Here is a 12,155-nt window from a genome sequence, read left to right as displayed (position 1 = left end):
CCAAAAAAAAAAAAAAAAAACTGAAACTTTTAAGTAACATTCTATATAAAATAAAATATAAATGTCACTTCAACAAATTACAGTTGGAAAATTAGACCAAGTCCAATTTCAATGAGTTTCCAAAGTAAGGCTTGCACACCACTGTTCCAACAGTATTCATAGTAGTATAGTGCGGTGTCACTTTTAGGGATGATAAGGTTGGTGCTTCCAACAGTTGTGTAATAATAATGGATTGATATGAATGCCCTATATGTAAATAAATTGGTCCTTAGAATCAAATTTAAATGCAACATAGAACATAGGATTCTCAACTTTTCTCACACTTTTTTAGACACATTACTATGTAAAGTCCTTCCAAGAGACTTGCTTTTCTCTTCTTGTACATTGTATGTGTAGATGGCTATTCTTCCTATTCAAATACATTTTGGTTGCATTCTCCTTTCTCCTTTTAGCATTGTTGACATTTTTCTAGTCTTTTTTTTTCTAATTTCATCAATAATGTTAATATGTTTCCCCAACATTGTGCCTTTCTTTTCCAGTTGCAAGACCAACAGAGAGGGGAGACAAAGGTTATGTTCCTTCCGTTTTTATCCCCATTTCAACAATGTGAGTAATCTTAGTCATGTGTAAAATATTTATTACTGAATTAATTCTTTAAAAAGCTTTCCTATAAAAGATTCAAGGGTGTAGAGCAGAGTACATATAACTGAGAATAAAACATTTTAATGTCCAATGAAGCATTTTATGACTCGTTTCCTTTAACACACAAAGCTAGTCTTCAGAGTGCAACTTATGTAGTCTATAATGCCTGGAATTATAAAGCTGCCCTTTTATATGCCATATATTCCATAGCAGATTGAATACTCTGATGTGAAATGATGAATTAGGCAGCTCAGTGTCACAAACGGATGAAGCCCTAGAAGTGAGCCTCAGATGCAGTACATCACCATGGCTTTTATGTTCTAATGCTTATAATGCTAACCTTTTATCTCTTTAAGCCGAAGTGATTCCACTGAGCCACAGTCTCCATCAGACCTTCTTCCCATGTCTCCAAGTGTATATGCAGTGTTGAGAGAAAATCTGAGTCCTGCAACGATTGAAACTGCAGTATGTTCCCTTTTCCATTCCTGGTCCGGGGCATTTCCAATGGAGCAAAGGTGGTGTGTGACCTCAAGGGGGTGATGTACTGCCTGGGCAGGGAGAAAACAACATGGAATGGTACAAATTCATGAGCATAGCATAAGGGATATCCGTGTGGTCCTGTGTGTTGCTAATGTTACAGCTGTTGAAGGCAGACACCTAAGTTTTCTAGGACTACTTTGAGTTCTTTCCATCAAAACCACCAAGGGCAAAATATTCCTATACACCACTCCAAAGCACTGTCTCTGCTGTGGCCATTGACACCAACAGTCCCCAACTCTCTCTTCACTATAGTGAACAACACATCTTAGTCAATATTCATAAGCCTGATTTAATATCTATTTTTAACAGTTTAAGCAGCACCAATTCCATTTTTTCTTGATTGTTGCTTGCTTTACTAGTTCCTGGAGACTCTCCAAATAGTCTCTGAATACCAATTAATAGCATCATACTGATATTCTTTTGGAGAATTGGGTCATAATCTATAACGCAAGAATGTTACTCACGATGCATTCTATTTGTTTTTATTCCCATCCTGGGGTTCAAAACTCCATTTATGTGAAATTGAACATAAATCAGAATAGAATCTCAGAGGGACCCTGAACATAAGACATTTGTAGCTGGCTATAAATCAAGTGGTATTCAGTCCTTCTTTTGAAGATTTCCAGAGATGGAAAATCCACTCTCTCCTTTGATAGCTTATTCAATGTTGGTGTGCTTGATTCACTAAGTTTTTCATGTCTAACTGAACCTTCACGACTTTTTGCACCCATTTCCTCATTGCATCTTTGGTGTGATGAATCGAGCTTCTTCTCAACTTGGTCTTTAGTCTACCTTTTATTTCCAACTGAAAGGAAATAAAAGATGCCTTTTATTTCTAACTAATCAACCCCAAATGTTTTTGTGAATACTTAATAGGAAATGGTAGAAAGATTATGGAGTATTTAGGCAGAAAATTGTCTATCCCCTTCCAATAGTACTTTATTTGCAAAATACTATTTTTCTTACCAAGCATTTAATTTTCAATTTCAGATGAAATCTCCTTATTCTGCTGAATGATAGTATAAACTCTGACAGCCCAAAGAAGGAAGCAAACGAAAAAGTTCAGAGACAGTTCTTCACTAAAGACCACATGTAATTTCTTCAGCCTTGTAAATACCGATTTGTAGGAAATGGTAGAAGTCTGAAGCTCCTCTCTCTCTGGCAACACAACCACAAATGGGAATGTTGTGAATGAAATGCTAAAACCCCAAACTTCAGATAAACTTACAAGATAAGACGACTTTATTGTCTTATGTGTTTGTTTTATTTCTGATTTTGTTTTTCAGGTGTTACTGATGATTTTGGTTCTAGAAGGTGTAAGTGTGAATTTTTCAGGGTAGATCAAGAACAACAAAGTCATCCTACATTAATCAAAAGCAGCAGGAAGGCCTGAGGGAAAAGCCAAATAGAATCATCACAGTAGATCCACGATGGAAATAAAAATGAGGCATTAACAGCACTAATTTGCAGGAACCCCAGGTGAATAATGAAACATCTTGATTGCCACGTGGACATTGTCCATATGGGGTTCGCAACTACTAATATCACAGCCAGAGCTACTTCTCCTATTAGGGAGAGGGATCCAGAACCATTCCTGATGGTATCTTGGGCAAATTGTGCTGATATTACAAGCATTGAAAGCAGACAACATGGGTAAAAATTTCATAGAATGAAGACAGGGCAAATAACAACTCTGGTTTTGAGTAACTGATTTCATCTGCAGGTTGCACATTCTTTAGAACGGGCTAAAATAGAGATGGGCTTTATGAACCTTTCCAGTTTTACCATCCTCTGGTCCCATGCAGTTCCATTCCTTTGGTTTTCCCTGGTGGAGGGAAAGGGAGGTGCTTTACTGGATGGCAGTGCATTGATATGAGCTGCAAGTCTATTTTGGTTCTAGCCTCACCATAACTGGATGCTTAATGATGCCACTGTTCAGCCACTGCCCTTAGTGATTATGAGGGGTCCCCCAAGGCCCAAGATCTGGAGAGTTCTCTATGTCTGCTGAGTCCTATGGAAATTGCTGAGCCAGGTGAGAAAGTTTTACTACCAAAGCACCTGCCATGACCAACTGCAGAATAATTTCAAGGCTGTTCTCCAACATGAGCCCTGACTTATGAGTCAGAGATAACTCCCCCTCCATATATGGCTCCACTGTATTCTTTCCACTCATCTCCTGTCCTCCAGGCAAATAAAACAGGCAGAGGCTTGCTTGATGGGAAAGAGTTCAAAGGGGGAAAAAAGTTTTACTATAACTTGCTTTTTCCTTTAATGAGATTCAATCTCTTATCCTTTATATACCCATACACAGGTGCCCAACTGGATCCTAGATTGTTATTAAGAGACAAACTATACCCCCACCCTTAGGCTACTTCCCTTACTCCTTTGCAAGCTCCTGAGAGAAATCTTAAGGTTAAGGTGTCTGTCTGATGGCATCTTTCTCAGGGTGCATTCTCCCAGTCCCTACTTCCCTTCACAAACCCACTTTCCTGAGACATATACATCAACTGGCAGCAAAAGCTAAAGGAAATAACTTAAAGCTGGGCATGATTATTACAGTTTTACCTTCAAAGAGGTAATTTTATCAGGATGGGCTCTAACAATTGGATTTAGATATTAAAAAAAAAAAAGGTTGCAGAAGTTTCTCATTCTTGGAATTTCTCAAAAGTACCATGGAATCTCACCAACTTTAGAAGAAATTTTAGGAGCTTGTTAACAGGGTATGGTGACAGAATATCACTGTTTCCTATGTGATCACAGCCATCATTGCTTGTCATTTGGGGGTAGAAAATATAAGTAATTCAATAGTTTGCTTGATATAATGAGGCAGAGGCCACATTTTGAGAATTCAATAAGTAGTTATTTTTAAATAACTAAGAATTCTTGTTATGTTATTTTGATTCTCTTAAGAATCAAATGTTTTTGACCCTAGGGTAAAGAGTTATTACCCAAGAGTATGAATCTTGCACTTCAGAAATCATATTTGTAAATGTAATGGGTTGTAGTCAGGGGACTTCTGGGGATACGGTTAGTTCAAGATAAGATGTGCCATATCAGCTGGCAATATAGTGGAAAAAGAATTTAGATCATATTTCTTCCAAATCCTACCCCAGAATATTTTTTCTGCCAACTATGACTTAGGTGAAACTGGTATGAAAGTACCATAATCCGAGGGCTTCTAAACAAAAGAAATTTATTTCTCACAGTTCTGGAGGTTAGAAGTCCAAGATCAGGATGTCAGCAAGGTCCAGTTCTGCTGAGAGCCTCTTCCAGGTAGCAGACAGCCAACTTCTCATCTTCTCATGGTATCTCACAACAGAGAGCTAAAGAGCTAGGTTTCTTTTATAAGGGAAACTACTCCCTTTCTCAAGGGCTCATCCCTGTGATCTAATCATCACTTTGGGGGTTAGGATTTCAATATATAAATTTGGGGGAGACACAAACATTCAGTCCATAATAAGCTAGCAACAAGCAACATTTAATGAAATAAAACATCTAGTTTTGAAATATTAATCACATTTTCACTTCTCCCCACATTCATTCCAGGCCTATCACAGCTGTGCATTTTGTTAATCCTGTTTTGAATTCTTTTTAACATAAAGAATCATTTGAACCAATTATACTAAATGTCAGTGACTGAATGTGGAATCAATACTGAGAGAAGGCAGCTGGCCAGTAGCTAAGGCAGAAGGGATCCACCCCACTTAAAGAACCAGAAAGAACAAACATCTTCCTAGCAACCAAGGGAAGTTTTTGTTTTGTTTTGTTGTGTTTACCTCACAAGGTTCAGGGGTTGTATGTACTCCCTGTAGTAAAAGGCACAGAATATAGGCTCAAGCCATCCTAGCGCTTTGCCCTAGCAACAAACCCTACACGTGGCCAACTGGCCTCTGTGCACACATGCTGCTTTTTGTGACACAGAATAAAGACCTTTTGCAAATTGACCATGAACATTTATTGATTTGACTAATTGTATTTTTAAAAATTTATACGTAATAAAATTCACCCTTGTTCATTATATCAGTCTATGAATTCTAACAAACCCATGTAGTTTTACAACCACCACTGTAAGACATAGGAGTATTTCTACCAGCATCCTCACAATGAGGATGTGATAAAAATATAGTGGAGGGCATTTTCTATAACTTCCTTGCAGTAAATACAATTCCATGTGGCTTCTTATGTAGACAATATGCTCTGTTTAAAATAAACTGGATCATATCACTCCCTATTAGAAGTTTTTGAATGGCTCCTGACACTCTACATTAGTAATTCTTACCTGGAGTATGTGGATAGAATTCAGGGGCCCATAAATTTGAATGACAATCATTAACAATTTTATTTCCACTACCTTCTAACTGAAGTTTAGAATTTCTATCAGTTTTGAATAAAGGCAGTGTTTCACATAACTCAAAATATTATTTATGCTAAGCACAATTTGAAAAATGCATCAATAGGACCCAATGCAAGATCTTATTTAATGGCATTAATAAAGAAGTGCTTATTTTTGCTACAAAGGTGGTTTCAATATGATTTTAATATATCACAAAGTTGGTTTAATATCTATATTTCAATATTATTGGTTTTCTTCTTAAATCTTATGCATTTTATTTAATAAAAACATTAATTCTTCAGAGTTCATAGGTTTCATCTGACTGCCAAAGGTGCCATGGGTGGCATAAAAAAAATAGTTAAAATCCTTATCCAGCTCTGGATAAAGATGGTAAAGACGATAATTCTCAACAAATCCTTCCAAAGTCTTACACTGTTGTGTCTCTTAAAGTTTTCAGCTGTCATCTCATCACTTCTCCCCAAAGGCTTTTCATCCTCCAAAACACATAAGATTGCCTGAACTACTTTCAGTTTCTTTGATGGTTCATGCTCTCTCTTACCTCCCTCTGCTACAGGCTCTTAATTCAACAACCCTATCATATCTACCTTTTCACATGAATAATATTTTCCCACCCTTTGAGCTCTGGGTTGTCTTCCTGCCAAATGCACACACTCGCACATGCACGTGTGTGAGAAGAGCTCTGTCACACTGTTGGCAATATGGCACCAATAAAAAAAAGTGGCACAGGACTGATCAAATGCACACTTGGGATAAGAAGTGGGATTATTGTCAGGAGCCTGACAAGGCTGCTCTGGGCAGAGAGAGAGGGAGAGCCACAGCAAGCAAGGGAGAGCAGCAACCCCGCCTTGAATGTTTCCTTTTATATGATAGAATCATGGCCGCCTGTTAGGGGTGGGTTTAGTCTTTGTGACTGGCATAGAAATCATCCCCTGATTTTGTGGAAGGAAAGTTTGTTTTTTGGGAACAGAGAAGGACAGTTTTCCTATCAAAGCAGGATCAGGGAGCTGGATGTGATGGGGTTTGCCTGTAATCCCAGTGGCTCGGGAGGCTGAGGCAGGAGGATCGAGAGTTCAACGTCAGTCTCAGCAAAAAGCAAGGCGCTAAGTAATTCAGTAAGACCCTGTCTCTAAATAAAATACAAAATAGTGCTGGGGATGTGGCTCAGTGGTTGAGTGACCCTGAGTTCAATTCCCAGTACCAAAAAAGGGGGGGGGGACCCGGAAAACCAGCAGGTCTCTTTCTCTCTCAAGGAGAGAACAGAGAAACCCCCATCTCAGTGTCTGGTAAGTTATCTCCAATCAATGAGAGAACAAAGAGACTGTCACGTCTCCAGACAGGGAAGTGTTATCTTAGGCTAGTGTCTATTTCTTGATAATAAAAACAGTATTCATAAAGTGGGGGTGGGAAAAGAAGATGGCTGTAATTATGCCCACACACCATGCCCTCCCCTCCATGGCATCCTCTAGCTCCCCCAGTGCAGTGCTTGTCACTTTGTTGTCAATGCACATCATTTCTTCATCAGACTCTCAGCAAGCTCTGTATGTATAGGGACCAAGATAGCCTTGTTCACAGTTATATCACCAACATCTAACACAATCTGGCTCTTAATATTTATTAATGATTTAGTGTTGGAACACACAGAGAACAATGGTAAGGTTCTTCCTTTCCTTTGTTCCTTGGTCGGCCTGTAAGAGCAGACTAGAATTCTCTTTATAATGCCTCCAAACTCATGAGCCAATCTTCCTGTTATATTTCACCTTGAGTAACCACATGTTTGCTTTTGACACAGCCCAGAGAGGACCTCCTATTTCACCTCACCTTAATTTTCAAACTCTGTAAAAATAGTCTAGAATTATACTGTTCTCTAGGTTACCTTAATTTCCCTTTGATTTAGGTATCCTCTCATGCATATCTAACATCCTTGACATCTGCCATCCACAGATGAACCATGTGCTCCTGAAATTACCCCTTAATTCCCCCTTCATTAAACTTAGGACTATCACTGCTCCTTCCCCCAACAAAAGTCCTACCCAACACTGGAACATCAGACAGAACTGATGGAAAGAAATCTATAGGCATCTAACAAGGTTTCTACAGAAGAATAGCCCCTAATTGCACTCCTAGGGATGACTTCCTTGGGGCAGGGCATGGAAGGACTCCCATATTTGGTTTCATCCTCTACTGTTGCCTTCTTAAGTTTCAGTAAGTTTTGAGTACAGGGTTCCACATTTTCATTTTGCCCTGGGCACTGCAAGTTACATACCTTATCCAGTGCTTTTCTAAAGGGGGAAAATAAACATTCATCTGTGCCATGGGATTCATGTAAGCTGCACATTAGAGGTCATGCAGACATGGGATGCACAAGAGGCTGCATGGTATGGACCAATAAGGTAGGTCCTCTCACACCCAGGAGGTACTAGTTAGGTGCCATGTTCACCCTAAGTAAGTAGAGCCCTTAAAAGTAGTTGAGCAGAGCCTAAAGAAACTCGGTTCCTGCCTCCCAGATTCAATAAGTCACAAAAATAGCAGGAAGAGCCCAAACTCTTTTTTCTTGATCGGCCTGTCCGGCACTGTCCAGTGACTAAGCTCTTCTCCATTACATGTCTGGTATAATCACCGTAACTGAGAAAGGGTGGGGTGGGTGAAGACTCCAGGAAAGAAAGTCTCTCGCCAATTTAGCAAAAGGACACTTTAGCAGCCAGCCCCTCCACCCCCAAACCGGCATCCCTGGTTTAAGGCCAGCTGCCCCAGCAGGATGTGGGTCAGAACCCAATTGCGACAAGCTCTGAGCGCACTGCAGACCATGTAGATAGCACAGGGAGCGAGGGCCGGGGGAAGAAAAGGCGCAAATGGAATGGTTTCCAGCACCGGGGGTGGGGGTGGGGGTGGGGGTAATCAAGAAACTCTCCTTCCCTCGCTCTGTTAATGGCACCCACCCGCCCTCCGCCCTTCGTGCGCCAGGCTTCTGCGCGCGGCCCCCCTCCTCCCCGCCCCAGAGTGCGGGCGGTCGGCGGAAAGCCCCGGGCTGCGCCTGCGTGCTGCCCAGCGCTGGCTTTCGGTTTCTTCTCTGCGGCGCTGCTTCTTGTCCCCGACCGGTTTCCCGGAAAGCAAGTGGGGTGGCTCTTCTGAGCTGTAGCGTCCCTCCCGCCGAAACATCTCGGAGTGCAGCGCGCAGTCCCGCCTCTCTGGGGCTGCGCTTCTGTGTTCTGAAAGCCCTAGACTCTACTGTCTGGGAGCCGGTTTTGACTAGGAATGTAAGAGTGCTCATTGTAGACAACCTAAAAAATTACATAAACGTGATCCACCACCTAAGACATTAATATTTTTAAATGTTTTCTGTGTGTATTTCCATTTATTTACATTTCTATGTTCTTATATAGGATGATGCTTTATTTTCTGTTCTTTTCTACTTAACTTTTTATAAGAGGGTATTTTTTAATGTACTTTGGTCTTTGAAAGAATAGCTTTTATATTCTATCATATGAATTTGCCTTGTCAGTTGAAAAATAAACCATTTTTTCCTGATATTTTTTTCTAACTATAAGTGAAGTTGCAATAAACAGCCTTTATGACAAAATGTTCACCCATATCTGGTGATTTCCTTATAGTAGATTATTCTGTGAACCCAAGAATACTGTAAAAACTTATGAAAAGTGATTGTGTTTTCAACAGTATAATCTTTAAAGATATTTAGTATGATGTGTCACTTGCTATTAATGGAAAGTGCATGGTTTGTTCATATATAGATATTTTCCTAAAAGTTTTCATGGCTTTCCACAATATTGGGATGAAATAATTTTATGAACATAGAAAAATATGGTTCAAACCCTGATTTGTACCCCTGCATTTTAATAAGCTGCTATATGGGAGTTTATCTGTGGATTTGCACTTACCGATTGGGAAGAAAATACACATACCCAGACAACCAAGTGACTGTACAAAACTCAAATCCGAGAACTAAAGAAATTTTAGAAATCTTTTATTTCAATTCCATTTTGTTGCATATTATCAATAGAGCTTCCACTAATTGACATTTTTAGGATTGCATAGTAGCAAGGTTTATGATTGGAAAGAAGGAGGGGTGAGGAGACATTGACCTGCATTTTTGGAAATTCCTATTGTTAGATATTTGAGTTATAATACTACAAACATTGGGAAAATACTGCTAAGATACAATATGGTACCTGAGAGGAGAGGGAAATTCTAAACATTTCATTTAGGTTTGTTCATCGGATTTGTAGCTACCATTCTGAAGCAGTTAAAAAAGATCAAGTCTGTAAACAAAGAGCAGAAAACTAGTAAGCTTTTGATGGAGGTATCATAAGGATACAAAGGATAAGGTAATCCTTGAGGATAAGAAACCATCAGTTGGGGATGGGCAATAGGCCTGTTCCACATGAGAAGTTTTGTTTTAGAATTCTGCTGTAGGATGTTCTGCTTCCCCCCCATAAGACCTCAGTGAGTGATCTGATACATAATACATATTGCTACAAAACAAACCAAATTATTCCCCAAACTCAGAGAGGTAAAACAACCATTTATTATTGCTTGGGAATATAGGGTAGGTGGGGCAGTTCTGGTCCACCCAGCCAGGGCCATCTGATCTTCCTGGGCTCTTACACCTGAGATCTAAGCTTAGGCAACTGCACCAACATAACTGAGGCCTCACCTGACTTGTCATGGAGGCTGGGCTGGGCTCTGAGAGTATGTAAGGCTAGGTTCAATAAAACACCAGCTTACTACTGCTGCATGATATTGGTCAAAACAAGTCACAAGCCAGCCCAGATTTAATGTTTGGGGAAATAGTCCTTACCTCTTTCTGAAAAGAATTAGAGTCACATTGCAAAGGAATGCCAATGACAGATAAGAGACAGAATGATGTGGCTGATTGAAAATAATCTACCAGGAGACCCTTTGCAATTTGGTATAATGAGAATGATGTATCTGATGAAAGCTTTTTGCCTTAGCCTGTAGACTGCATTGCATTCTTTATATTTCTAGCTATTATAAAATTTCTGTTATAAATTTCTTTAAATGCTTTGTGCAACAAGGCAGAAAAACTAATTAAATACAACTGGGTGATTGGGATATACAAGAAGGGGTGAATAAAGAATAGGAATGGTACTGTCTTCTTATCTTCAACCAAAAATAAATTTCTTCCAAATGGGAGGCCTGGAGTGTCACTCCAGTGTCTTCCTGGATACCTACTGTGGTCTTTAGATTCCTGACCATCCTCCACTGTCATTTGACTATAATACACAGACACCACCTCAAGGATAACTAATCATAAATTTCATCTTCCCATTTATTTCTGGCTGATTATAAGTAACAAGGATAAATCTTGTTTGCTGCCTCTTTCTTTTAAATCCAATGCAAATCTTTGCATTTGTTGTTCTGAATTTTGTCCAATTGGTTTTGACCAGCAGAATTCTAGCCTATTAAGATAATTTAGAATGTTCATTTTGTCATCAGTAGCTGATTTCACGGGAGAGAGTAGAGAATCTCAATTAAACACAATTACAACAAACACACACTTATTACTCATGGACCTGGAGATCAGCTTCAGTCATTCTGCTCCAGGAGGCAGATTTAAGGGAATTCATGCACATCTTCTTCCTCACTCAGTCTATGGAAGTAGCAGCTACTTGAAGTGTGCTATCTCCTGGCACAGGAAAAGATCACACAAAGACAACTTGATTACAAAAAACATGCAAAGTTTCAAATCAAATCATAATGTATGTATATGACAACTGCTATCATTCCTTTAGCCAGAGCAATCCACATGGCCAAAACCAGAATCAGGCCACAAAGATGAATACTCTACCTTCAGAAAACCTGTGACAAGGGTAGGAAAGGAAAGAAAAAAAATTGAAAGTTATTCAATTTACCAGATGTGGTAAATTGGAACTATTTTTAAAATTTTTTATATGTTGCAAATTTGATATTGTTGATATAATGATAGAACTTCCCAAGCTGACTGTTGTCAGACAGTCATCATGTATTTGGATCTGGCAATTTCTGGATCACTAGTTTTTTTTTATTTTGTTTGTTTTTTGCTTAGTCACTTTTAAAAGAGCCAATATATTAAATAGTCACACTTACAAAACAAATTTAGTTTGTCCTTTGGAAAATTAGAATCTTAAAGGGATAAGATTTGGACACTTTAAAAAGCATCATAATAAGGGAGGGTTAAAATTAAGGGTATAGAGGGAGGGCAGGACATACAGAAGTTTAGTGGAGTAATTAGAAAATGAGAGACAAGGCTGGAAAGAAAGGTAGGAACATTTGTGGAGGATCCAGACTAGGCATCATCTCATTCCTGACTTTGCAAAGACACATGTGTGAAAAGAAAACAGAGTATGTAGGTATGGAAAGGGCAAAAAGCTATAATACACAGACATATATGCACATCCCTGGGAAATCATTTAGAACCTTCTACCCAAAGTTGCTTTATTATTTAGGGTTTGATTCAAATCCCTTCCACTTGAAGGAATTAATAGGTTTTATGAACATATATTGCAAGACGATCTCATCTGGCCTTAGAGATATATGTACCTGGGGAACTGGTGTAGACGCTAAGATTTTAAGCTAAGACCTGAAAGATGAATAAGCCAACAAA

General features: G+C 39.2%; 1 protein-coding gene across 1 annotated transcript in view; it reads left to right on the top strand.

Annotated features, from left to right (window-relative positions):
- Stat4 (signal transducer and activator of transcription 4) overlaps positions 1-2,422 on the top strand; it is a 95,651-nt gene extending 93,229 nt beyond the window's left edge. The window contains exons 22-24 of the mRNA XM_048808198.1: positions 540-606; positions 999-1,107; positions 2,173-2,422. Of these exons, the coding sequence (XP_048664155.1) occupies positions 540-606; positions 999-1,107; positions 2,173-2,199 (203 nt within the window). The 3' untranslated portion in view covers positions 2,200-2,422. The remainder of the gene's footprint in view (positions 1-539; positions 607-998; positions 1,108-2,172) is intronic.
- The last annotated feature ends 9,733 nt before the right edge of the window (positions 2,423-12,155 follow it).

The sequence above is a fragment of the Marmota marmota genome, unplaced genomic scaffold, assembly GCF_001458135.2.
Source record: "Marmota marmota marmota unplaced genomic scaffold, marMar, whole genome shotgun sequence".
NCBI lineage: Eukaryota > Metazoa > Chordata > Mammalia > Rodentia > Sciuridae > Marmota > Marmota marmota.
Note: the sequence above shows the minus strand (reverse complement) of the source record. Positions and strands in the feature narration are given on the sequence as shown.